General features: G+C 56.0%; 1 protein-coding gene across 1 annotated transcript; it reads right to left on the bottom strand.

Moving 5' to 3' along the window:
* Window positions 1-356: 356 nt before the first annotated feature.
* RUFY4 (RUN and FYVE domain containing 4) lies at window positions 357-24,479 on the bottom strand. Its single transcript, XM_056111982.1, has 10 exons — window positions 24,434-24,479; window positions 24,242-24,348; window positions 22,568-22,693; window positions 22,367-22,473; window positions 22,061-22,204; window positions 20,992-21,061; window positions 17,476-17,561; window positions 8,062-8,208; window positions 1,800-1,910; window positions 357-459 (listed from the first exon to the last, which is right to left on the bottom strand). Exons 1-10 carry the CDS (start codon window positions 24,477-24,479, stop codon window positions 357-359), a joined length of 1,047 nt encoding a protein of 348 aa, XP_055967957.1.
* Window positions 24,480-27,775: the final 3,296 nt, after the last annotated feature.

The following is a 27,775-nucleotide window of genomic DNA, read 5'->3' as shown; positions in this document are numbered from 1 at the left end:
AAGGACTTTACCCCTATTGATTGTGACCACACCTATGTGTAAGCCCCAACACCTCATGCCATCACCATCTGCCTCCCTGGGGTGGGGGAAGCGGCATGAGACTACCAAACGCAGGTAGCAGAGAGAGAGCTGTCGCACCAAGGCCCCTTCATAATTTTATTTAGTAAATACACACCCGGTCTACAGGGATTGCTGAGAGGAGAGAGGGGGTCACACAGCTCTTTGGGGGTGGCTGTGGACGTCTCTCTCTTCTCTCCCTCTCCCCCCGCTGCGGCCGTGGTGCCCCCAGCTTCCAGGAGGAAGGACCCCTGGGGCTAGAGCACTGGGCAGGGTCAGTGCGGTGGGGCTGGTGTCCATCAGGAGACTGAGGTGTCCCCATTCTGGGCGCAGCGCGGGCAGTGACAGGCATGCTTCTTGTAATTCACGGAGCAGGCGTGACACACCAGGCCTCCACACAGCCTGGGGATCACACGGGTGTTAGGACCTGGGGTGCTTCCCCACCAACCCTCTCCTCTCATCTCAGCCCCAAGACCTTGGTCTGAAAGGGGCCCCCGGGGCCCTCTGCTTCCATGTCTGTCTCTCATGCCATGGCCACCACTCTGGTTAGATGCTCCATGCTTCCATGCTTCCTTTATATTTAATCTATGAATTTTATATATTTTTGGACCCGCACGGCAAAGCATGGCAAGCTCCCTGTGATGTATTCGGTATGCCAAACACAGTAACAAGTCTCACAATGGAGACATTACTGGGCCCGCTGGAGCAAATCAGTGAACAATGGGAGAACAGGAACAGTGACAGTGATACAGTGTCAAAGATAAAATCGGAATTGACTGTATGCAAGGTCTTAATTCCTGAGCTATCTCTCTGCCCCCACCCTGGAGAGTTTCTGGAAGCTTCCATGCAATGACTGCCCTTAAGTTCTCTGGTTCCAAATGGTAATTTCTCCCTAAGGCTCTCTTTCCCTGTTCTGGTGCTTTTTTTGTGCCCTAGAAAGTTGAGGGGAGCAGCTTCCTGCCTATTTGGGAATCTGTAACCCCTACCTCCCACTCCCCAGACTATTCTAGAAATTTCCATCACCGAGCCCATCTTCCAGGGTGCTGCTCCTGCCCTCTGCTCTCCTCATCTCTGTGGAGGTGAGCAGCAGATATTTGAGACCCCATGGTGGAGACTAACACTCTTTAGAACCTCTCACCACCCCAGCCCCGGGGTCTTCGCCCTGTCTCCCTCAACCCTAAAACGTTCACCTGGTCTGAGGGTTGAATGTTGAGCCAGGGAGAGAGAAAACAAGGGAACATTCCTGGGTTTCTTCACACTCAAGAACTCCTCTCCCGCTGGCCGAAGGGTCAGGAGCAGCCTCTGTGGAACCCCTCAAGGGCCCCCACAGGCCCTGGGGAGGGAGGGTTGTCCCAGCAGGTCACAGGAAACAGGCATCACCCTCTAAGAGGAGCCATTGACTCAGACAGAACTCCCTGCTCAGCCCAGACCTCAAAATTGCTTGTTTTCCTTGGGGGACAGGGGAGCATCCCTGGTGGTGCTTGGGGGAGCCCTACTTGGGCTGGATCCAAGCTCAGCCACATGCAAAGTCAACTCCTTTCCCTTGTATTATCTCTCCAGCCTGCAATCTCCAACCTTCTAACTTCCCAACCAGCCCTATGTAACCCCGTATCAGAGTCATTGGCCTTTGAGTGCGCGGGTTCCGGAACATCAGCTCAGCCCAAGGGAGGGATAGGCCCTAAGGGATCTTTGGCCTTGTGCCCAAGTCCCACCATTCTCAGGAAGGAGGGAAGCCCTGTTACCTGCAGGGGTAGCGCCGGGACAGCCGGCCGAAGACCTTGCTGCAGCCCACACAGCGGCCGGGGGTGATGGGGGTGAGCTGCTGGGCCTTCTGCCACTGTGAGTCCTTCTCTCTGGCGGGGCAGAGGGACATGCACGGAGGAGTCAGGAGAGAGAGGAACAGTGAGGGGGAGGACCCAGGGAGAGGCAAGCAGGGACAGGGACACAGGCAGAGAGGGACGGACAGGTGGACAGACCAACAGAGAAAGGGACACGGGGCCCGAGCGAGGGACAGGGAGACACATGTGTGTACAGTCACACACATGGAAGGTGGGAAGTCAGAGGGGACTTCAGGTCCTCATTGTCCCTTATTTATCAACCTCTGTCAAACCAGAGTGGAACAGTGCTCAGGGAGCACGCTCAGAAAAGGGTTGGATCCCTGCTACCACATAGTCCCCTGAGCACTGCCAGGCACAGAGCTGGAGGTGCCCGGGCACTGGGGGTGGGTAGGGGCGGGTCCCCCAGCACAGCAGGGCCTGAACGCTTCGCATCCTTGGTCTCTGGCATTGAATTGCTGACTTAGTTGACCAAGAAGGAAGTTGGAAGGACTTGATTCCTGGCATCCTACCTGGTCCCCTGAGCCCTGCCAGAAGTGATCCCTGAGCACAGAGCCAGGAGTCATCCCTGAGCATCACTAGGTGTGGCCCCAAACCCCAAAATAAATACACTGTCCTCCCGTTGTTCGTTGATTTGCTCGAGCAGGCCCAGTAACGTCTCCATTTTGAGACTTGTTGTTACTGTGTTTGGCATATCGAATAAAACTTAAAAATAAAACGTTTAGGGGCCAGAGTGATAGTACAGCGGGTAGGGTGTTTGCCTCGCACGCGGCCGACCTGGGTTCGATCCCCGGCATCCCATATGGTCCCCCAAGCACCATCAGAAGAAATTCCTGAGTGCAGAGCCAGGAGTAACCCCTGAGCATCACTGAATGTGACCCCAAAAGCAAAACAACAACAACAAAACACAACAACAAAACAACAACAACAAAACTTAAAAAAAAAATGTACCCATATTCTGCCCAGATCTTCACTGGAGTGGATATTCTACTGATTCTTCTCCTCAAGACATCCCCCAGACCCTCTGGACTTCTCCAGCCCAGACCACCTGTTTCTCAGAGGGCAGCCCCCGCAGTAACTCGACTCCTTCCCTGCTCAGACAACTCTTTCCCCAATCCCACATCATCTTTCTTGGCTTGCTTCCTGGAACATGTCCTTTATCGGCTTCCTAGAAGGGGCCCCTGGGAGGAAATGCCCTTGAGACTGTCTTTCCTGCGTCTTCTCCATGCACGTTTCATCACTTGTCAGATGATGAAGGGCACCAGGCAGCTTTTCTCAGAACCTGGACATGTTACACCACCGTAATGCTTATCTTTGTTTTGGGGCCACATCGGGTTGGCGTTGGGGGGAGTGGGTGTTGGTGGTGTGCTCTAAGGGCCATTCCTGCCTCTGGCTCTGTGCTCGGGCATGGCCCCTGATGGTGCTCTGGGGGACTAGATGTGAAGTGGGAGATCCAAAATGGGGTTAGCAGCACGCAAGGTGGGCACACAGGGCTAGTACCTTAGCTTCTCTGCTATCTCTCCAACCCTACACCCAGATTCTTAGGTCTTGCCTCCTGCTCCTTTTATTATTTATTTGTTTGTTTAGGCTTTTTGGGTCACACCTGGTGATGCTCAGGGGTTACTCCTGGTTCTGCACTCAGGAATCACTCCTGGCCAGTGCTCAGGGGACCATGTGGGATGCCGGGGATTGAACCCAGGTTGGCCATGTGCAAGGCAAATGCCCTACCCGCTGTACTATCACTGTGATCTCTCCTGCTTCTTTTATAAGTGACCAATATTTTTGGATAATCTGCTTATACTTTTTATTTTTGCTCTGGACCACGTCCAGCATTGCTTGGGGGCTACTGCCAGCTCCATGCTCTGGGTTTGTCCCTGGAAATGGTTGGGGGACCATGTGGTGCTGGGGCTTCCACCCCGACTTCCCACATGCAGACCATGATAATTTGCTTATTGCTGGTTTTGTGAAATGTTGTAATGAAGTATCTGCAATGAAATGTCTATGTTTTTTTTTTTTTTGAAGCGTTCGCTCATGACATCCTTGAATCTGAAGGTCTATCTACCAGAGTTAGGAAGTCATATTTTTTGTCTCATAATCTTCATTTCATTCTCTTATTAAGAAAACTTTTATTTATTTGTTGGCAGGGGGCGTAAGTTGTGATGCTCAGGGCATCTCTGTGCCCAGTGATCTCTCCTGGTAGACTATATGTGGTGCTTAGGACTGGACCTGGGGTGGTCACATGCAAGGCAAGTACCCTATTCACTGTACTCAGGCCCCAAGAAAAAGAAAAAAAAATTTTTTGGAACCTCAAGTAATTATAGAAAATCAGAACTCTTAAATTTCATTTTTTGTTTGGGTTCCACACCTGATGGTGCTCAGGGCTTACTCCTGACTGGCTCAGGAAATTATATGCCAGGGAAAAAACTTGGGCCGGACATGTGCGTGGCAAGTACTCTCTCTGCTGTACTATCACTTGGTATTATTATTATTATTATTATTATTATTTTGCTGGGGGAGGCTCCTGATCTACCCTCAGGGGGCTTGGGGACCACTCCTGCAAATGTTCAGTCAACAGGGCCAGATGGTTCCAAATTTGGGCCAGGGAAGGCAATGGATTCAGGCCCAGCTGTGGGGTGAGGGTGGAACCACTGGGGTCACGCCCCATGTGCTTTGTGGCTACAAGGGGCTGGAGACTGAATTTAGGGCTGCATACCCTGGATTGATATCTGTGTGTATGTTTCTGGGCATCAAACCCAGTGGCTCACACAAGCAAGCATTGTACCCCTGAACTAGATCCCCAGCTCCTGATCTGATTCTTTTTTTGTGGGGTGGGGTGTTGGGCCACACCTGGAAGTGTTCAAGACTTACTTCTGGTGGGCTGGAGCAATAGCACAGCGGGTAGGGCATTTGCCGCCTGGCACGCGGCCAACCCGGGTTCAATTCCCAGTATCCCATATGGTTCCCCGAGCACCGCCAGGGGTAATTCCTGAGTGCAGAGCCAGGAGTAACCCTTGTGCATCGCTGGGTGTGACCCAAAAAGAAAAAAGCAACTTACTCCTGGTTCTATCACTCCTTTGGTGCTCGTGAGACCATTTTGGGTGCCGGGGATGAAACCCAGGTCAGCTGTGTGCCAAGCAAGCACCTTGCCTGCCGAACTGTCTCACCAGCCCCTGGATTGATTCTTTTTGTCTAATTTCTCTCACATCTTCATCCCTTTGTATTCCCTATTCTAGTTTTTGAGTGGCTAGCCCATCTTTCTTTTTCAACTCTAGTGAATTATAACACGGCCCCAACTATCCTCTTCCTACCAATATTTTACATGAATTTCTTTTTTTTTTTTTTTTCCTTTTTGGGGGCTGGAGTGATAGCACAGCGGTAGGGCGTTCGCCTTACAAGTGGCCAACATGGCCGACCCGAGTTCGATTCCTCCGCCCCTCTCGGAGAGCCCGGCAAGCTACCGAGAGTATTCGATATGCCAAACACAGTAACAACAAAGTCTCCAATGGAGACGTTACTGGGCCCGCTCGAGCAAATCGACGATCAACGGGAGGGCCTTTACCTTTACCTTTACCTTTGGGTCACACCCAGCGATGCTCAGGGGTTACTCCTGGCTCTGCACTCAGGAATTATTCCTGGTGGTGCTTGGGGGACCATATGGGATGCCGGGGATCGGACCTGGATCGGCCGCGTGCAAGGCAAACGCCCTACCTGCTGTGTTATCACTCTGGCCCTACATGAATTTCTCTATTGAGTTGCTAGGCAGGGAAGTCAGGACCTCCCACAATCGAGAAACCTGTGCTGAGCTGAGCTGAGCCACCCACCCCCTCGCCCAGACGCCACCTAGGAATCCTAGTTCTGATTTCCAAGTATGTTGTCTCCTCTTTGGAAGGTGGCTTTTCTTAGAACTGTGTTTCATGAGAAACAGATTTCTTGGTGGCTGGTGTTTGCTTATCTTAGTGTCTCTCCTCATGCTGTAGACTCTCCTCAAACACGGAGGGATCCTTGCTTCCTCTTTTGTGTTTAAGAAAGGGGGGTCATAAGGATGGTAGAGATAAGGGCCAGGAGGGTCATCCCCATGACTTGGAAGCCAATCTCATGTGCTGGGGGGAAAGGCAGATGGCGGGCTGGAGCAATAGCACAACAGGTAGGGCGTTTGCCTTGCACGTAGCCGACCCAGGTTGGATTCCCAGCATCCCATATGGTCCCCTGAACACCGCCAGAGTGATTCCCGAGTGCAGAGCCAGGAGTTACCCTTGCGCATCGCTGGGTGTGACTCAAAAAGGAAAAAACAAACAAACAATAAAAAAAGGCAGGTGGGAAGGAGAAGTGCCAGCATATTCCTCTGAATGGACAGCCACATTTAGGCAACTTTATGTATTTCTTTTCTTTTTTCTTATTTTTGGTTTTCTGTTTTCTTATTCTTTTGGGGGGTGGGGGTGGTGGGCTACACATGGTTGTGACCAGGCTCCCTATGTGCTCAGGTAGGACTCCTGGCGGGCTCAGGGGACTATATGGGGTGCCAGGGATTGAACCCAGGCTGGCTGTGTGCAAGGCAAACATCCTCCCGGCTGTCCTGTCTTTGGGTCTGTATTTCCTTTTATGATCTTGTTGTCTAAATGCTCAGGATGGATTTTTTTTTTTCTTTTTGAGTCATACCCAGCAATGCTCAGGGGTTACTCCTGGCTCTGCACTCAGGAATTCCTCCTGGAGGTGCTCAGGCGACCATATGGGATGCTGGGAATCCAACCTGGGTTGGCCGCGTACAAGGCAAACACCCTACCCGCTGTGCTATCACTCCAGCCCAGGATGGGGTTTGGAGAGAGCTCAAGGGGCCAGAGTATGTTTCTTATGCAGGAGACCGGGGATCGATCCCTGGTCCCATGTGGGCCCTTACAGGCTCTGGGGAGAGCAACACTGCAATGGATTCTCTGGGGGGAGCCCCTGAGCACTGCTGGGTGTGAAGCAGCCCCCCTCCCTCCTCTCCTTGCTGTCAAAAAATACCCAGAACTACGGTGAACCCTACTCCTAAAATTTGGGGAGTATATATTTTCTTCTTTATTCAATCTTCTATTTTTATTTAACAATCATATATATGACCTTTACTATTTTATAAATGCCTTATATGCAAGATACATATTTTCACTGTCATATAAGTACATATAGGCGACCTATATATAGTACATATTGCTATTTTCCAAGCTACCCTAAATATCCTGTGTGAGAGCTGTAGTTGTTTTGGGCGTTTCCCTTCCTCCCAGTTGGCAGTTCCTTAGAGAAAACTATTTCTTAAATTCTTTGTTCTGTCCAAATTGATTCCTCCTTTTTCTCATTTTTAATATGATATGGATTTTCTGAGGATTATTCCTAGGTGACCACTAGCAATCCTTCCTTCCTTCCTTCCTTCCTTCCTTCCTTCCTTCCTTCCTTCCTTCCTCTCCCTCCCTCTATTCCTCCCTCCCTCCCTCTCCCTCTCTCCTCTCCCTCTTTTTTCCCCTCTCCCTCTCTCTCTCCCCTTCTCCTTCTCTCTCTCTTTCTCTCTCCACACCCTCCTTCTCTCTTCCTCCTCCCCACCCCAGGTATTGAGGCCTTACTCCTGACTTTGTACTCAGGAGTCACTCCTGGTGGCACGCACTTGTGGGACCATAGATGATACTAGGAATCAAGCTGGGATCTGCCACATGCAAGTTAAGTATCTCAGTCTCCTCTTTCTTCTTCCTGTTCCTTCTCATTCCCTTCTCCTAACCTCAGCCAGGGAACACGATTAATGTCCTTGGTATTAAGTCGGTCTCTCTGGCCTAATTCGCTTCATCTGTTAAATGGGATAACAAGGGTGACTAAAAGAAAGAAAGGAGTTGGGGCTGGAGAGATTGCACAGTGGGGAGGGTGCTTGCCTCACATGTGCCTGACCCGGGTTCGATCCCCCGCATCTCATAGGGTCTCCTGAGCACTGCAGGAGTAATTCCTGAGCTCAGAGTCAGGAGTGACCCTTGAGCATCAGTGGGTGTGACCCCACTCCCACCCCAAACAAATAAATAAATAAAAGGGAAGAAGTTACTGCATTTGCAAGTCCAAGCATGCTGGGAGTGCTGAGCAGAGTAGAAGTCCCTTCCCAGTCTCTCATCCAGTCCCAGCGCCCCTGCCGCCAGCCAGCCACTGTCCCCGTCCTTACTGAATCAGCTCCAGGACCCGCCTCTTCATGGCGAGCACCAGGTCCCGCTGTCGGCCCAGCTCCTCCTCGGACATGGCGACCCTCCTCTCGGCCTCCAGGCGCACCTGCCCCAGCTGGGCTTGCAGCTGGGCCTTCTCCTCCCGGCACCTGCATAGAAGGGTGCCTGGAGGGGCCGACACACAGCCGGGGACGGGGCAGCATTGGGGTGCTTCGGTGCTGCCTCTTGTCACCAAAGGATATGCATCCACACACACACTCTACTCACCCACACACCTACACCCCACACACCCACATACATTACACACCCCACACCCCTGCCACCTCCACACTCACACCACCACACACACACACAAACACATACCCCTGCATCTCACACTCACAATGCACGCCACCTCCACGCTCACACCACCACACAGACCCACATACCCCACACTTGCACTACACCAACACCTAATCTACACCTGCACACCACACAGTCACAATACAAATCACCCCACACTCACACGCCACCCTGTAACTGTCACTGTCACCGTCCTCCAGTTGTTCATTGATTTCCTTGAGTGGGCCCAGTAACGTCTCCATTTTGGGACTTGTTGTTACTGTGCTTGGCAAAACCAATACATCATGGGTAGCTTGCCAGGCTTTGCCGTGCAGACGAAATACTCTCGGTAGCTTGCCGGGCTCTCTGAGAGAGGTGGAGGAATAAAACCCGGCTCTACCGGGTTGGCTGCACGCAAGGCAAACACCCTACCACTGTGCTATCGCTCCAGCCCACATCCCACCCTACACCCCTTAAACTACACCCACATAGCATACTTATAGTGCATGCCAGTCACAGCACACTCTACACTCATAATACCTCCTCAAAACACATCCCACCCACCCCACACCTCACACACACAACCCACTCACACCACATCACACACATACTACACGCAGTTACATACCACGCCCCCCCTCCATACTATACTACGTTCCAAAGAGCACCGTGTATAGCCTGATGCCTCCACACTGATTCTCACTGAGTTCAGAGGTGTGAAAACAGACCCTCGCAGAGCGGGTGAGGCCCGGTTTCCATTACACCCACCCACACGCTCACTCACAGTTTTGCTTTCTAAGCATCACTTTGTTGTGAGGCACTTTCCCCATCCAGCACCAGGGGCAGGGGGGGTAGGGGAAGGGGCCAGGGCAGGGAAGGGGAGGAGCGGGGTCAGCAAATGATCATGCTTGGAGAGAAGAAGGTAAGAGTTTCAGTCTTGGGGTGATTAAGGGTGAGGGGGCCTTTAAAATATTTTGAAAACTGGGGACTGGAGCGATAGTACAGCATGTAGGGTGTTTGCCTTGCATGCGGCCAACCTGGGTTCAATTCCCAGCATCCCATATGGTCCTCTGAGCACTGCCAGGAGTAATTCCTGAGTGCAGAGCCAGGAGTAACTTCTGAGCATCGTTGGGTGTGACCCAAAAAGCACTGTAGCCCTGTAGCACTGTCCTCCCGTTGTTTATAGATTTGCTCGAGCAGGCACCAGTAACGTCTCTCAACAAATTGTGAGACTTGTTGTTACTGTTTTTGGCATATTGAATACGTCGTGGGGAGCTTGCTAGGCTTTGCTGTGTGGGCAAGATGGCCAACCCAGGTTCAATTCCTCCACCCCTCTTGGAAAGCCCGGCAAGCTACCCAAAAAGAAAAAAAAAAAAAAGGAAAATTTATTTTCCATTGTCTTTTCCATGAGAACAATGATATTAAAAAGTATGATGATATAAAATGTCTATTTGGGGCCTGGAACCTGCTTACCTCTTGCCTTTTCTTGGAGCGGGTGTGTGTGTATGTGTTTGTCTTGAGAGGGCTTCTAGAAGGTTCCAAGAAATGGACTAGAATCAAGAAGGAACAGCTCAGGGGGGGTGGCGCCTGGGTGTGGGTGTCCCCTGACCTTGGAGCGTGACCTTGCGGTTGGTGGCGCATGTTTGAGGGGAAGAGTCTGACAAAAGGATTCAGAACTTTGAAAGCGGCCACAGGGGAGGGGAGCTGGGTGGGCCGTGAAATCAAAGTGACAACAGAGAGCCACTGAAATTCCAGAGCGGCCAGTCCCTGCGGTGGCCTGCAGACAGAGCCCTCCTTGTGCCGGGGCAGGGGGGAGGGGGGCGGGCCTGCTGGCATCTCCTACAAGCACGGGCTGCAGCCTCCTCCTCCCTTAGATGCTGCTCAGTGACCCCAGGGCCTCCGCATGGGACCACTCTGGACAGATGGGAGGGGATACTGACAAAGCATCCACACGCGTGTGTCCTGGCTATTTCCAGTGGAGAGAACACCTCCTCCGCCATGGACCCCGGGATGCTGCTGGTGTTTACAGATGGTCTGATTGATCCGGGGCTGGGCAGATAAACTAGTGAAGCTCATACTTACTCCACCCTTTTTTTTTTTACCGTCCCGATAAAAATACTGAATGCTCTGAACAAACACCATGACCTCTTAGCACCTGTATTGCAAAAACCATAATGCACAAAAGGAAAAGGAGAGAGAGAGGGAGAGAGAGAGAGAGAGAGAGAGAGAGAGAGAGAGAGAGAGAGAGAGAGAGAGAGAGAGAGAAGGAAAGTGCTTCTCACAGAGGGAGGCTGGGTAGGGGGTGTTGGGGGATCGTGGTGGGGAAATAAGGGGACATGGGTGATGGAAAATGTGCACTGGTGGAGGGATGGGTGCTGGGTCATTGTATGACTGAAACCCAATTATGAACAGCTTTGAAATGGTCTATCTCATGGATATCCAATTTTAAAAATTTTTTTTAAAAAGTAATGTGGAGTTCATGCCCAATTCAATCAGCTTAATCAATGGCTGAATAAATAGTTGTACTCCTATATTAAAAAAATAGTGAAGGGGCTGGAGCAATAGCACAGCGGGTAGGGCGTTTGTTTGTCTTGCACGCGGCCGACCTGGGTTCGATTTCCAACATCCCATATGGTCCCCTGAGCACTGCCAGGAGTAATTCCTGAGTGCATGAACCAGGAGTAACCCCTGTGCATTGCCGGGTGTGACCCAAAAAGCAAAAAAAATAAAATAAAATAAAAGTGAAGCTCAGTGCCTGGCAGGCCGACAGGCTCTGACCAAGACTCGAGAGAGGGGACAGTGTCTCATCCCTGGTGATGCCGAAGCTGAGCTGAAGAGAAAGACAAGCTAGCACTAGGCAGGGCCCCCGTGCCCAGGGATGCAGGTTGGAGAGAGCAGTTTGCTAGAGGATGGAGGGCAGCTTATATGCCGCTCAGGGGCCCAGGAGAAGTGGGCTTGAACTTCACCGTTATGTTGACAGTCCTGTTTTGTGTGTGTGTGGTGGGGGGTGCTTCTCAGGTTCAGTGGTCCGGGTGCCCTACCAGTGATTCTTGGGTCTGGGGATTCAGCACCAGGGCCGGAGGAGGAGGAGGGGCTCAGCCCCTGAAACATCTTGGGTACTTGGGCCATCTGGTGGTGCCAGGGGCCTCCTGCAGCTGGGATTGATCGATTAGTATTTTGGGGTTGTGGGGGGAAGAGCCTTGGGGCACACTCTGCTGTGCTCAGGGCTCAGCCCTGGCTCATGGCTCAGGAAACTAGTGCAGAACCGGCATCAGCTGCATGCAAGACAGGCACCCTCCGTGTTGTTCTTGCTGTACTGGACTCACCCGCCCCCTGCCCCCTGCGGTGCTCAGGGCACCCTGGAGTACTGGGAAGCGAATGATCTTGCTAGGCGCATGACTCAGATGCTGTGCTGTCTCCTGGCCCCAGTGAAGGATGCTAAGGATGCTAGCACAGGTCTTTTCTTTGTTGTTGGGCCACTCCTGGCGGTGCTGATTCCTGGCTCAGTGCTCTGGGATTACTCCTGGCTGTGCTCAGGGGACCATATGCAATGCTGGCGGGGACTTTGGGTCAGCCGCCTACAAGGCTAGTGCCCTCCCCACTGTGCTATCTGTCCCACGCCAACAGCGGTATTTCCAGCTGGCACTGCCCAAGGGGGCACACGGATGGATGGACCCAGTCTGAGTCCCCTGATGGTTGTCAGTTTGGTCTGGAGATTACTTCGCAGGACAGAGTACTTCAGAGAGGGGGCTACACTCTGGTCTCACGGCTGGGTCTGGCACAGCAGGCCCTGCTCTAAACACTCTGGCCACCCCACCTTCCTTCCCACTGACCCCTGGCCCAGAGTGATTTTGAGTGTAGGGAGCGCGGGTGGGTGGCCCCTGGTCAGTTTCAAGGGAACTCAATGCTGCCACCTTCTGGCCGGTGTGAGAAGGGAGATTTGCCTGATTTGGGGTGGGGTGGGGCTGGGGGTGGTTCTTCCTCTCCTCCCATCCCCACCTTTGCTCTTTGCTCCAACGCAGATGACACAGAAGATGTCTGTGCTCAGAAAGAGAGTCTCATGGAGCACGTGGGCTGGCCAGGACTGAGCCAGCTGAGCCTGAAAGAGGGAAGGTGGGCTGGATTCCCTAAGCCCCAGAAGGACAAGGGTAGAAAGTGGGTACTGAGTGGCTCCCTACTTCGGCTTCAAGACTGCTGGGTTCAGTTAGCGTGTGTGTGTGTGTGTGTGTGTGTGTGTGTGTGTGTGTGTGTGTGTGTGTATGGGAGGAGGCATGGGCCACACCCAGCTGTGCTCAGTACTCAGCCCTGGCTCAGGCTCTGGAAACTAGTGATACAGTGTAGAAACTGGATCAGCTGTGTGCAGGGCAAGCCGCTCAAGCGTGCCTTTAGCCTCCTGCACCCTCTCCTTGCACGCTGACTCCCCTCTTCCAGATCTTGGTCTTGCAGGATCCCCTGTCTGGGACACTCCTCTCCAGACCCTTGCACGTGCCAGTCTTAGATGTTTTTGGGAGCGAGCCACCCACGTAGATGTTTAGGGGCCCCTCCTGGCTCTGTGCTCTAGGGCTGCTCCAGGCAGTGCTGGGGGGGGGGGGGGAACAACGTGGTTTGGGGGATGAGCTCCAGCTCCGCCCACTCCACATGGCTGTGCTCAGGGCTGACTCCTGGCTCTGTGCTCAGGGTCCCTCCTGGTGGGGCCTGGGGGACCATATGTGGTGCCGCAGGGCATGGAACTGGTTTGGCTACAAGCAAGGTGAGCCTGGTGGCCTTGCAAGGTGACCTTGCCTGGTGGCTGCACTACCTCTCTTGTGCCCCGCCCGATTCTTTGGCCATCCATGGTCCTGACCAGCTGTGTAAAGCCTGAGGGGGAGGGGGCTTAGATCTCCCAGGACTGGGATTTCCACCCAGCTCTTGAGTCTCTGGAGAGGCAGCCCTTGACTTTGCATTTAGATGATTCTCACCTGACATTGTTTGTGGGGTCCCCCAGGTTCGAAATAGCTATCACAGCTGTTCCTTTTTTTTTTTTTTGGCGTCACACCCAGCGATGTTTAGGGGTCACTCCTGGCTCTGCACTCAGGAATTACCCCTGGCAATGCTTGGGGGACCATATGGGATGCCGGGGATCGAACCCGGGTCGGCCGCATGCAAGGCGCAAACGCCCTACTCACTGTGCTATCACTCCGGCCCCACAGCTGTTCCTTTGGAGGTAGTTCCATTTCCATAGGCTGCCGGCCAGGAGGGAACCATCTCCTGCCCAGCGGGAGGGATGTCCTGACAGGTGGGAAATGCACTCCCTCCTACCCCAGAGACTCCCCCTAGAGACTCCCAGCTCTCTCTTCCCAACTCTGCCTTCAACTCCCCAGTCTGTGGCTCCCCCTGGTGTCCAGCAAGAGCCTAGCCCCTTATGAAGTGGGCTCAGCCCTGCACCCCCTGAACTCCCCGCAGACACTTGAGGGGGCATTCTGCATGCTCAGAGCGGAGAGTGTCATCCTTGCCTTCTATCTGTCTTGGAGACCTCATCGCCAATCCTTCGGGGATTCCCTGCCAGCTTCTCCAGGACCCAGCCCCTTCTCCTCCCCCTCTGTGGTCACCCTGGCACTCTTCCATCTCCCCACTTCCTCCCCGGCTCCCCCAGACTAGTGGGTGTTGGAGCCTTGGCCCATGGCCATGACTCAGTGTTGGGCAAACCTCCAGGACAAAGACTGCCGGCTGCCTGGGGCCGGTGGGGTAGGCAGGGGCATGACGCGGAGTGTGGGCTCTTCCTGAAGCTGACAGTGTTTGAAAATGGATGGCAGGTGTGGTTGGGGGGCCCAACCCTGGCTATATACGGAAAATCAGAGTTGTTTTTAAAAAAGGTATGTGTGTATGGGGGGTGCTCGGGGGGCGTGCTTGCCTTACACATTGCTGACCTGGGTTCATCTCATAGGGTCCCCGAACCCTGCCAGGAATGATTCCTGAGTGCAGAGCAGAGAGTAAGTCCTGAGCATCGTCAAGTGGAATTACCTCTCCCCACACTCCCCCCAAAAGGTGAGGGGCTAGGACACTTGCTTTGTATGTGGCTGACCTGGGTTCGATTCCTGACACCCCTGAACCTCAATAGGAGTAAACCCTGAGGGCAGAACCAGGGAGTAAGCCCCGAGTACAGTGGGGTATACCCCCGCTACCCCAAGAAGCCCATATGTATATTTTTGACACTGAAACTCTCATGTCATGCCCCCCTTCTCTGCAGAGGGTCCTGTCTCAGTCTGAGTGAAAGCTGGGGTCCTCTGGGTGGCCTGAGAGGCTCTATAAGCTGTCTGTCCCAAGACCCCCCACCTCCCTTGTTCCTATACCTTCCCCCTCCTTCACTCCCTGGGGGCTTCATAAGCCTCCGAAAGTATGTCCAGGTACTCTGGACATGCCAAGTTCGCTACTGCCTCAGGGCCTTTGCACTTGCTGCTCCGTGCCAGAACATTCTTTCACCTGGTATCCAATGGTCACACCTGCTGGGGATCACAGCTGACTCTGTGCTCAGGAGATGTTGTGTTGGAGATGACGCCCAGATGTCTGCTGTGTGAGCTCAGTCTCTCTCTCTCTCTCTCTCTCTCTCTCTCTCTCTCTCTCTCTCTCCTCTTCTCTTCTCTCTCTCTCTCTCTCTCTCTCTCACCTTTCAGTTCTTGACGGAAGCCTTGCCTTTTCCCTTCCCTGGACACATTCTCTGGTCACCGGCACCTCCCTTCCCCCTCCCGACTTCCTGTTTCTGATAATCCCTCTGTTCCTTCCTGTGGGCAGCCTTAGTGCCTGTGTGGAGTGAGCCCCAGGGGGGCAGGGACGTGGGCCCTGGGTAGGAGGCTTGTCTGTGAGTATTTCCCTGCTCCCTGATCAGGTCTGCCCACGAGGGCAGCGACTGTTTGTGCAGTAACTAAAGGATGAATGACAAGAGGTCAGTGGGTCTGACTCTGGGACTACCCCAGACGCAAGGAACAGCCTGGGGCTACACAGTGTCCCTGGAACCACCCAGCTACACCCCATTTCCCGCCCACCCCCACCATCCCAGCCTGTCTTGTTTGTTTGCTCAGGAATCACTGCTGGTGGGTTAAGGGAGCTGCCGGGTCAAGCTCGGGTGGGCGACAGGCAATGAAATCGCCTCACCTGCTGAACTATTGTTCTGGACCTAGAATATCTCTTTTATTTGGGTGTGTGTGGGGGGGGGGTCCACCTGGTGATGCTCAGGGCTTACTCCGGGCTCTGCACTCAGGAATCACTTCTGGCAGTGCCCAAGGGACCCTATGGAACATCAGGGATTGAACCCAGGTCAGCCACGTTCAAGGCAATTACGCCTTACCTGTTGTTCTATCACATCTCTTTTAAAATTAATTTTGAGGTTTATTTCTTTTGAGGTTACACCTGACAGTGCTGGGGGGTATTCCTGGCTTGATGCTCCTGGTGGTACTCAGGGGATCATGCAGAGCTGGGGATAGAACCTGGGACTCCTGCATTCCAAGCCTGCACTGAGCCCATAGAAACACCTTTCGAGGTGCAACTCATTTTCATGGGGGGTTCGGGGGGCGGCACCTGGCATTGCTCCGGGCCAGGGCTGGGACTCGGGGTCTCGCCCCTGAAACCAGTGCAACATCTGTGAGCCCCAGTTTCCTCGTCTGAAAAATGGAGGTTTCTCTTGGCAGTGATGCCTGGATGAGCACGCAGGCAGAATGTGTGTGAGTCACACCACTGATGTGTGCACCTCACCCCAGCCCCAGTGTGAGCTTGTGTGTGAACACCATGGCCAGGGAGAACAGCCCTCAGCGAGCACTGCGGTCAAGTATGTGAGTAACGCTGTCTGTCGTGTGGTCCCACAGCCCAGCATGGGTGCAACCTCCGGATATGGCAGCAGTGATGAGCACGAGGGGAGGCAGGGAATTAAAAAACATGAGTGGGCTTTGGGGGCCAGAGAGATAGTACAGTGGGTAGAGCAAGTTTTCCTTTTACATGGCCAACCCAGGTTCGATCCCCGGCATCCCATATGGTCTCCCAGCACTGCCAGGAGTGATTCCTGAGTGCAGAGCCAGGAGTAACTCCTGAGCATCACCAGGGATGGCCCAAAAAGAGCAAAAAAAAAAAAGTGGGCTTCTTGGAGAACCCATCTCAGAAGGCTGAGGGAGTCCCTAGGGGTTGGCGATGCTCTGCGGATGCTTGTGCAGATCAAGAGGGGGCCAGAGAGATAGCACAGTGGGTAGGGCACTCACCTTGCATGCGGCAGACAAGATCCAATCCCCGGCACCCTGCAGGGTCCCCTGAGCCCTGCCACAAGTGATCTCTGAGCACAGAGCCAGGAGGAAGCCCTGAGCACCAGCAGGTGTGGTCCACCATCCCCTCAATTAAACAGGCAATTAAAGATGATCCCTGAGGAGTGGGGAAGTGAGAGCCAGAGAGGGGGAGTGGGGGAGCAGCGTGGGAGCTTGGAGGGGGGCTGCGATGAGACGGGGGCTCAGGAGAGGCAACAGCGGGGGCTGCAGGATGGCACCGTGGGGAGGACACTAGCCTTGCATGCAGCTGACCCAGGTGTGATCTTCTGCATCCCATCAGGTCCCCCTAGCACCCCCAAGAATGATCCCTGAGCTCAGAGGCAGGAGTCAGCCCTGAGCACCACCAGGTGTGGCCCCCAAACAAAATAAAATGATGAAACAAAATACGAAGAAGAGGCAGCAGAAAGGGGAAGGTGAATGGGGAGAAGGAGGAGGAAGAGGAGGAGGAAGAGGTGGGGGAGGAGGAGGAGGAGGAGGGGAAGGAAGAGGAGGATGAAGAAGAGGAGGAGGGGGAGCAGGAGGAGGAGGAGGAGGGGGAGGAGGGGGAGGAGGAAGAGGGAGCACGGAGGTGCTGGGCTCTCCGAGGGGCTCCCGGGGAAGTCCGGGGTCCGAGGAGCAGGACCATGGCTCTGCCTACCCCAGGGGTGCCCAGTGCAGCCTCTCGATGCACAGAAAGCTGACCTGGCAGGGCCTGATGAAGCCTGGGCACTGACCATCTCTCCTGCCCACTGGCAGGGACCGACTGAGCATCGGCCGCTGCCCGTCCCTCCCACCCCCCCCCCAACCTCCCCCCACTGGCGTGGCTGCAGTTACCTGCTGAGCTGCTCCTGCAGGGCCTTCAGCTGCTCCTCCCTCTCCTCTAGCAGCTGCTCCAGGGCTTGACCCGGGGTCCTGAGGTCCTGGGGCACAGAGAGGGGCAAGGAGAGCTCAGACCCCAGCCCAGGGACTGCCCCGGGAGCTGAGATCTGGCCTCAGCCAGGGTGAGCTGGGGGCCACCTTCATGGCAAGGGGCAGAGTGGCGGGGAGCACCTGGTCCTGGGGTGGCGTGTAGCTGGGGACGAGCCTGGAAGCAAACAGGGTCACTTCCGGGGGTCGGTCTACACCTGAGAACCTGTGGACACGTGATGGCGTGGCTGTGGGGGTCCCACACGCCTGGGGAATGTAACAAGAATACATCTCAGCTGTGCAGTGTCACCTGTTGGGACCCCTGCTCTTGTGGGGTCAAGGGTCACACCACTATCCAAGAGCTGAGAGTGGGTCCTGCCTCCAAAGTCCTGGAAGGAGGGGTTCGGTGTGGTAGTGACTGGCAAAGTGGGCCTGGTGGGCCCAGGGTCGGCTCACTAGTTAAAGCACCTGCCTTGTAAGAGTGAGAGCATGAGTTCAGCCCCCTGTGTCCCCACATACAATGCCAGCTCTGCTCTCGGGGGCCCCCAGTGCCACAGCAGTGTGATCTCTGGGGCCCAGCTTGGGGATAGGACACCACCGCCACCAAACGTGGCATCTGGGCAGCAAGCCTCTGGGCAGCAGCCCCCTGTGTCTCCGTCCGACCCTCTGAGCTGGGCAGAAGACTTGTGTGCCTGGCCCCTGTTCCTTGGGCCCCTGTTTCTGGCCTTTCACAGCCCAGGCGGGACGTAACCGGAAGGGCTGGAGAGCACATGTGAGGCCCTGAGTTTGCTCCCCACAGCTGCATGCCTCCACAGACATGGCCCCCAGGGTGCCCAGCACTGCCGGTTCCAAGCAGCACCTCCTGACATGACCTGAGTATTGAGCCATGGAGGCCCTCACCACTGAGACTGAGGGTTGCTGGGAGAGGCCTCCCTGCCTCTATTTCCCAAATATGGAAGACAAAGCTGTTTGAGCACTGTAGTCAGGAGTGTCCCTCCCTGCTGAGCAAGTGTGTCAGCCCCACAGTGGCTCCCAGGGAGCACCACTCAGCACCAGGAGTGTCTGAGTCACAATAGCTACAACAGCTACCAGGGGGAAGGGATGGTGCGAGGCAATAGGGGGTGGTGGGGAGTGGGGCTAACCACAGAAGGCGTGGCTCTCCCAAGGCCCCTCAGATCGCACAGCTAACCCCGTGGGGGTGGGGGTGGGGACAGGAGACACTGATCTGTGACCTAATGGTCCTGGGCTCAGGAGGCTGCTCTTGTGGCCAGTTAGGGTGAGGGGTGAGCAGAAGTGACCTCATCTTTCCTCACCTCCTGCTCAGCTGACCCTGCAGATGGCTCCTCCTTCCTCATCTCCTCTGCCACTCCTGCTGGCTCCTGTGGCTTCTCTTTGATGGAGTCTGCTCTTGTTTCCAGGCTTCGAAGGACCCGCAGTTCCCCTGGGCTGTTCCGTACGTCCCATGCTTGCCTGCCCCCGCCCGACATGGCATCCTCTCTGGTCCCTCTGGGGCTGGGGGCTGGCAGCGTCTGGGCAGCAGCCCCCTGTGTCTCCGTCCGACCCTCTGAGCTGGGCAGAAGACTTGTGTGCCTGGCCCCTGTTCCTTGGGCCCCTGTCAGTGTCCCCCGGCCTCCCGGGTCCAGCCCCAGGCAGCCGGGTGTTGAGTCGTCCTCCTGGCAGACTTCCTTCCGGGGGGACCCCTTCTCCGAGTCTTGCTGAAGCTGCTTCCTGTCTGCTTCCTGCGGGGCACCGAGGCTCCTGGGATCTTTGCTTCGCTTTGCCAAAGATGGGGGCAAGAGGCATGAGTTGTGGGGGGCTGGGGAATGCCACTGGGGGTGAAAGGAGTCGTCTCCAGGGGGCCTCTTACAGCCAGACCGCCTGACCAGCCCGTGATTCCTCTGGCTGGATGGACGCTTTTGGGAACCCCACATGCAACTGAGAGAGAGCGGCAGAGAAGCCCCCAAAGTCATCACTAGCCTGGTCTGATGGCAGGTTTGGGGGAGGGGGAGGGTGGAGGGGAAACAAAGGCCTCATTCAAGGAATCTGTTCATTGTGGGTGTTCCTGGATCAGTTCTGGGGTGGGGCGGGGCCCAGGAGCCTGCAGAGTGACCCCTGGATGCAGGTGACCCCAGGTTGGAGTTTTTTTCTGAGGAGGGGCTGTCTGGCTTCCCTGGGTCCCTGCCCCCCTCTCTCTTTCTCTCTGTCTCCCGTCTCCCGAGTCTATCAGGTCCACCTCCACTCCCACCCCCTTCTCCCTACCTCTCTCATCTCATCCTTGGCCTTGAACTGGACTCCTTGGCTTTTTGGTTTTCTCACCTGCAAAAAAGGGATGATGGGGGCTGGAGCAATAGCACAGCGGGTAGGGCGTTTGCCTTGCATGTGGCCAACCTGGGTTCGATTCCCAGCATCCCATATGGTTCCCCAAGGACTGCCAGGGGTAATTCCTGAGTGCAGAGCCAGGAGTAACCCCTGTGCACCGCCAGGTGTGACCCAAAAAGCAAAAAAAAAAAAAAAAAAAAAAAAAAAGGATGGGATGATAATACCTGTCTGGTAGGATTATGGGGGAAGGTGACTCAGAACAACAGGGAGTAAGGGTGTGAAGGCCTCAGCGTTCCTATCCAGGGCACGACTGTGTCATCATACTTAACAGCACAGCGGTCCCTTCCATCACCGGCTCTTTCCAGAGCTAGACCTTCTGCTCAGGAACCAAGTCCTCACACTCCCTGTTCCTGGGCCCAGAAAGTGGATGCCAGCGGCTGAAGCAATAGAACAGCGGGTAGGGTGTTTGCCTTGCACACGGCCGACCCAGGTTCGATTACCAGCATCCCAAATGGTCCCCCGAGCACTGCCAGGAATAATTCCTGAATGCAGAGCCAGGAGTAACCCCTGTGCATTGCCAGCTGTGACCCAAAAAGTAAAAAATAATAAATAAATAAATGATTAGAAAAAAAAGAAAGCGGGTGCCAGGCAAGATGGTCATGAGCTACTGCTCCCGAAGAGGCGGCCAGAAGACTGGCCCTTCTCAATGCACAATGCACCCACATGATGGCCCCACCAGGCGGGACAGGCCTCTCGCCCCAAGGGCTGGAGCCTCATTGCTGTGGTCCTTGGGTACAGCAGGGACTGGACATCAGACGACTTGCTTGTTCCGAGTGTACCTGGGACATTTGCATGCTGTCTGCTGGAGGTAGGCTGGCTCCCTGCCTGTTTCCTGTGGCTTTCTCTAGCTTCCCTTCCTCCCCGGTCCCAGGGGCTCTTGCAGACAGCGGCAGTGGCCACCTTCTCTCCCCTCCCCACGCCTTTACTGCTTAAGGAATAAAGGTCCACTGTCCTGTCCTGTGGCTCCCCGGTTCCCAGCCCTACACCCCTGTCTGTCATCTAGTTGGGTTAGGGTCTCAGATACTGTTCCACCTGGGCCCCTCAGGGTGATGCTGGGAGAAGCACCTCCTTTGGAGACTCTCTGATCTTTCTGGGTCTTCTTCCCGGGGTGTGACTGGTACTGGAGTAGCAGGACCTGAAATTGAAGGGGAACTTGGGCCTCTCTCCAGAATGGTCTGGGTCCTCACATACAGTCCACCCCATCTTTCCGGTACACTGTTATCCCTTCCCATCCTAATCCATGCATCGTCTTATCCATTAATCCATCCATCTATCCCTCCATCCATTATCCACCTAAACTTCCATGCATCCTTCATGCATTCACCTATCCACCCCAACCCACCATCCATCAACCACCCAATTGTCCGTGCACGCATTCATGTACCCATCCATCCCCCTATCCACCCATCATTATCTACCCATCCTCCACACACCCATCCATCAGTCCATCCATCCATGCACTTACCCATGCACTTACCTATCCACCCATCATCCATACATCAATCCATCCACCCAGACATCCATGCATGCATCCAGCCCTCAACCCATCCATGCGTCCCTCCACCCCATACCCATTCACCCACTTATTTGTGCACACATGCATCCATATATCCAAGAACCCATCTGTCCATCCATCTGTCATCCATCTAGCCATTCATGTATACATCCACGCTCCCACTATCCCTCCATCATCCACCCACCCATATATCCATCCATGAATCCATCCATGCACCTCTCCGTTATCTCTCCATGCATCATCCATCGTCTCTCCATCCATCTACCCAACCTTACCGCTCTCCCTCCCAACATCCATCCACCAACCAGCCAACCCTCCCAACATCCCACATACGTTTATCCTTCTAATACCAACCATTCAAGTATTTAGAGGGAATAGATTCTGTGCACACTCACTCTGCATTATAGGACATCATGAGATTAAGGCTGGAAACAGAAGGTGGGGGAGGGGCACCAGGGGATCAAGGAGGCAGGGTGGGAGAAAGCAACCGCTGGTGCCCAAGAGCTTAGGCTGCCAGCTGTGACTGGTGGCTATGGAAAAGTCCAATACTGTACCCCCAGCACTTCACCCACCACACTGTCCCCACAACACTGCATCTACAAGGCTGTAGCCACTCACTCGGAGAACATGGGCCAGGCCTCATCCAGGTCAGCTCGCTGCAGGTCCAAATCAAAGGTCACCTCGTTGAGAGCATAGAGCGAGTCCAGGAGGTCTTCTTGGAGTGAAGAGCACAGCAGAGGGCTCCGGGGGCCATACCATTCCCTGCATCAACAGGGACGAGCACTCTGAGCGCCTTCCCTCTCCAATGGGCCTCCAGAGTCCTAACCTCCCCTCTGCCTTTCTGCCATGTCCTTTCCTTCCTGGCTTTGGGATCTTGAGTGCCCCCTGGAGGTGGCAGCAACCAGTGCCGACCCCCAGCCCCACCTGGTGAGCTCCGGGTCCAGCAGGCAGAGCTGCAGGGACTCAGCCAGCTGTCCGTGGACCAAGCAGAAGCGGATGAAGGCACGGCCCCTCCCCAGCGGGGTCTGCAGCTGCAGAGGGCACGGGTGTGGGGTGTCAGGAGCCGGGAGATACAGGTGAGACTCTGCAGAGACCACCCTCCTCCTCCCCCGGCGCCCCTCATACCTTGTCCTGCGAGTGGACGAAGTGGCTGGACTCGGTGTCTCCCCGCTGCTGCCACAGTGCGGTGCAGAGGAAACCCCAGTAACCCTTCCGGGCCCGCAGGAAGCGCTTCTGCTCTTTCTGCTCAAACTGGGAGCAAGAGGCAAAGGCAGCTCTCCCCGGCTGACCAGCTGGGAAGGGACTTGTGCGTGCCTGGCTGTGTGGCCAGGAGCGGGTGGCTGGATTCTCTGAGCAGTCAGAGTCTCCTTCATTTCCCCCCGCAAGCCCCCACTGGGTTCCTGTTCTAAGACCTGGGGCTCTGGCAGTGACCACACCAAGCTCATGGGATTTTGCTAGAGGAGAGACACAGAAACAGTGAACAAAACACAGCACTAACTTTCCCCATCACACTGAAAACAAAGGAGAAGAGGGCAGGCAAGGGAAAGGGTGTGTGCGCAAGTGTGTGTGTGTGTGTGTGTGTGGTGGGGGGGAACGTGTTTCTTAGAAATTGTGATTCGGGGGCCAGAGAGATGACTGAGTGGGCGGGAGCACCTGCATTGCACGCAGGAGGTCCGGGTCGATCTCTGGAGCTTTGGGGTCCCCTGAGCACTGCCAAGAGGGATTCCTAAGCACTGAACTGAGAGTAGTCCCTAGCTATAGAAAAAGAAATGGCAAAAGAAATGGAGATGCAGGGTGCCAGGGAAATACTGATATGGCGGAATTACGTCAGCCCAGGGCTACAGCAAAGGAGCAAGGAGCATCCTGACTTCTGGTTCTGGAGCGCAGCAGGCAGAGGTCACAGGAGGTGCAAAGGCCGGGGAGCACAGCCTGGTCCTGGGTACTGGGTTTGAATTCAGAAAGCTGGCAGGAGAGGCGGCAGATGAGGGGCAGGCTTGCAGAGACCCTCTCTCTCTCTCTCTCTCTCTCTCTCCCTCCCTCCCTCAACACACACACACACACACACACCACCTCACACACACAAATACACCGACACAACACGCATGCACACATACACACATACAAACTCATAGACTCAGATGGACCCCCCCACCAACCTTATACATACACACCCAACACTGCAAACACACACACACAACCTTATACACATACACCGAACGCTGCACATACACACAGTCTCATACACACACATTAGCCTTTCACACACCACCTCACACACATACACACTAATACCACACACAACAACCTCACACAGACAACCATCCTGACCACACATATGACATCACACAAAGAAGCACAGCACACACACAGACACACACATACATACACCCGCCACACACACACACTGACCGTGCACACACAACTCCTCACATGAGCGCCCTTTTAATGCACATGTACCCCCAATCAAAAAAGCGGGAAGGGAATGTGTGGCTTGGGAAGGGGGGCGGCAGCTCATCTAGCACTCCGAGGACATGTGAAGTGTTAGTGGGGGCGGCAGGTGGCACCATCACCCCAGTTGCTGCTCTGGGCAACCCCACCCATGCAGTCTCACTTCAGCCTGTCCCATAGCTCTTCTCTGTTCCCTGGGTCCTTGGGGAGGGATGGGGACCCCTGACTCCCTAGCCCTCAGGGAGGGGTGGGGGCTCCTGACTCCCTGGACCCTCGGGGTGGAACAGGGGGGGCCTCAGGGAGGGATGGAGGCCTTCCGACTCCCTGGGCCCATGCGGAGGGGGACCCTACCTGTAGCAGCTGCTCCAGACAGCCACAAAGTCTGTGCAACTCCGCGCTGGCGTCTGTCACGGGCCGCTGCCCACTCCCATAGCCCTGTAGGATGGCTGTGACCGCGTCTGTGGGAGGGCAGAGGACACCGACATCAGACCCCATGCTCCTCCTGGAGCTCAGTGCCCTGGAAGTCTCCGTGGACACACTGACCTTTCAGGTCCCTGGTCATCTGGACAGAGACCCCCGCCTCTGCCATGAGGATGATGGATTGATTCCTTGTGTGTCTGGAAGGTCGGCCTTGGCAAGAGCCCCTGGGCCCAACGATGCAGTCGGCTCCTTAAATGCAGGCATGATCAGGGCTCAGAGAGGGTCTGCTTTGTTCCCGGGCTCACATAGCAAGATCTCGGGAGAGGTGGCAGCCTCAGCCCTTCTTGGGGGGCCAGTGCCGGAAGATGATGGATGGCTGCCACTTTTGGAGCCCTACTCTGGGTCCGAGTGTCAGTCCTCAGCCCCCCACCCCACTTGGCTGGATTCCTGCAGTGCAGCACCCCACTTCCCCACGGGAGCTCTGCCAGGCCAGTCCTGAGCCCAGATGCGCACATTCCTCCTTTCCTGGGTGTGTGGGGAAAACTGTGTCATTCGAGGACGGGGCAGGCAAGACCCACGGCACTCGCCCCCTCCCCCCGACCCCGCAGGCAATGGCTGGGCACTGCCAGACATGTGGCGAGGAGGGGTGCCTATCTCTTCTGCAAAACCCTTTTCCCACACCCCACGGATGTTCTGAAGTTCTGAGGGGCAGCCTGGGACCCCAAGGGCCACTGAGTTACTTCTGAGACATGGGTGTCAAGATGGGGCCTGGGGGCTGGAGCGATAGAATAGTGGGTAGGAGGGGCTGGAGCGATAGCACAGCGCGTAGGGTGTTTGCCTTGCATGCAGCCGACCTAGGTTCGATCCCCAGCATCCCATATGGTTCCCCCGAGCACCGCCAGGAGTAATTCCTGAGTGCATGAACCAGGAGTAACTCCTGTGCATTGCTGGGTGTGACCCAAAAAGAAAAAGAAAAAAAGAATAGCAGGTAGGGCGTTTGCCTTGCACACAACCAACCTGGGTTTGATTCCCAGCATCCCATATGGTCCCCAGAGCACCACCAGGAGTAATTCCTGAGTGCAGAGCCAGGTGTAACCCCTGAGCACTGCTGAGTATGACCCAAAACAAACAAACAAACAAACAGAAAAATAGATGGGGCCTGGGTGGCTGGAAGCTGGGAGTAGGTGCCAGGGAAAAATCAGGGGGTGGGGGGTCCCGTGGCGGGAGAAAGGGAGAAGGAAATAATGAAGGTCAAAGGTATGTGTAAGGAGGTGGGGTGGGGTGGAGTTTAGGGGTCCCTAAGCTGGACGGCAAGGATCCTGGGACCTGGGTCTCTACCCTGACTCCCCACCCCCTATGAGCTTGGCAGTACCATGTCATTTACCGTTGGGGGGGGGGGCTCAGCTCCCCGCCCCCTGTATTAACGGAGGGGGTGGACCGAGGCTCTAGGCAGCACTGAGCCCAGCCTGTGAAGAAGTCCACACCCTCGCCTCCCAGATGGACTTCCTCCTCTTCCTCACCCCTGTCCCTCTTTTGTGTTTCTTTCTCCAGTCACCCCAGATCCCCTCCACCCCAGTTCCAGAAGTCTCTCTGCTACTCACTCAGACACGCAGTCCTGGTTGAGACCTGGCCAGCAGGTGGACAGCCGACCCCGGTTGAGCTGGGGGGTACTGTGACTTTGACCCCTGTGCAGCCCTGGGCTCAAGGCTGTCCAGCGCGCTGAAAGCGGAACTCCGGGGCGGGGTGGAGCGGGGTGGAGCGGGCGGGGGCGTGGTAGAGGCAGGGCGGAGGGCGCCGGCCCGGAGGCCCAGACCCAGCCCGCTGCACTCGGGGAGCCGGGATGGAACTTGGTAGGACCAGGATTCCCGCCCGCCTTCCTTGCCGGCCAGCGTCTGCGATTTCCTCCCGACGGTCACTAGGTGGCAGAGGAGGCCCGGACAGCGCACCTTGCAGTCGGGGACCCAGCGCGGCAGGGATGTGGGGGCCTGGGGGTCTCTTCACCTGTTGTCTCCCCACTCTACCCCTGCGCCTTCCAAGGGGTCCCCACGAGCGCCTCCCCCGTCCTGGTCCCCACCTGCTGCAAGGATGGATAAGAATCCAGGGCTCGGGGTTCGGGAAGAGAGCACAGCGGGGAGAGCGCGCGGACCGGGGTCCCATCCCGGGCATCCCATCTCGGGCATCCCACCTGGTCCCTGAGCCCTGCCCGGAGCGTGATTCCTGCGTGTAGAGCCGGGAGTAACCCCCAGCACCGTCCCTCCGGGGTGCCTCTAAACCCCGGGCTGAGATGCGGTGCCGGGGTGCCTCTCTCTGGGGTGGGCGGAGCTCTGCCTCCTTGAGATTGGAGTCCCCCCACCCACACCAGGCCCCCCTAGATATTTTTCCCAGGCGGGACTGCCTTAGGTGCGTGGGTGGGTGGGGGAGAGTGTGCGTGGCTGGCACGGGGACCCGGGGGCTTCCGGAAGGACCTGCACGCTCGCCTGCGCTCCGGCCCCCTCCCCGCCCGCGATCCCCCCTCTGCTTCCTGCCCGTCCCGGCGCGCCGTCGGGGCCCGCCCCTCCCCTCGCCCCCGCGCCCCCGTCCCCTGCGCCGCTAGCCGCGCCCGGCGCCCGGGTCGCCGGCTCCTCCCGGCGGCAGGCTGGGGGGCGGGCGGGCTCTCGGGGCGCCCTGTCCCCAGTCCCGCCCGCCCGATGGGCTGCACCGTGAGCCTGGTGTGCTGCGAGACCCTCGAGCCCCCCGGGAGCTCCCCGGCCCTCGCGCCCGCGCTTCCCGAGCGCCGGGAGCCCCCGGGTCCCGCCCGAGTCCGCAGGCTGCGGCTGCGGCCGCGACTTCAGGTAGGGGGGCGCGGCCGGATCTGCTGGCTGGGCTGGGGCTCGGGGTCGCGGGAGGACAGGGGGTGGGACCCGCGGAACGTGAGGTTTGGGGGCTCCCCGAGTGGGGCCGCGGGTTAGGCTCTGAGCTCAGGAGAGAGGGGGGTTGGCCCCAGGACGGTGCGGTTACCGGAGCCTCACCCCTGGCTGGGGCAACCTCCCAGGGGCAGTCTGAGTGTGTGAGTGTGTGTGTGGGGACAGGTGTGGCATGTAGGTGGTGTGCACAGTGTGTACGGTGTGTATATGTTTGTGTGTGTAGTGTGGGGTGTGTGTATGTGTGTTGTGTGTACGTGTGGTGTGTACAGTGTGTTGTGTGTAGTGTGTGGTGCATTTGTGGGGCGTGTAGTGTAGGATAAGGGCAGTGACCCGGTCACCCCAGCAGGATGGACCTGGGGTGTGTGTAATGTGTGTGGTGTATTGTGGGCTGTGTGGGGTGTGTGTAGTGTGTGTCATATGGTGTGTGTTTGATGTGCGTTGTGTGTGGTATGTATGGTGTGTAGCATGTGGGGCGTGTAGAGTGTATAGGGTGTGTGGTGTAGTGTGTAGTGTGTGGTGTGGTGTGTGTAGTGTGTGCAGCGTATGTGTGATGTATGTTGTG

This window comes from Sorex fumeus, unplaced genomic scaffold, assembly GCF_029834395.1.
Source record: "Sorex fumeus unplaced genomic scaffold, SorFum_2.1 ptg000014l, whole genome shotgun sequence".
NCBI lineage: Eukaryota > Metazoa > Chordata > Mammalia > Eulipotyphla > Soricidae > Sorex > Sorex fumeus.
Note: the sequence above shows the minus strand (reverse complement) of the source record. Positions and strands in the feature narration are given on the sequence as shown.

Bases quoted from the DNA above. Each gene is read 5' to 3' on its own strand.
- RUFY4 (XM_056111982.1), bottom strand. From the start codon at position 24,479: ATGGCAGAGGCGGGGGTCTCTGTCCAGATGACCAGGGACCTGAAAG. The intron at 22,694-24,241 runs GTAGGGTCCCCC...TCTTGCTCCCAG, and splicing joins GTCTGGAGCAGCTGCTACAG to TTTGAGCAGAAAGAGCAGAA. The intron at 17,562-20,991 runs GTGCTTCTCCCA...TCTGTGCCCCAG, and splicing joins TCAGAGAGTCTCCAAAGGAG to GACCTCAGGACCCCGGGTCA.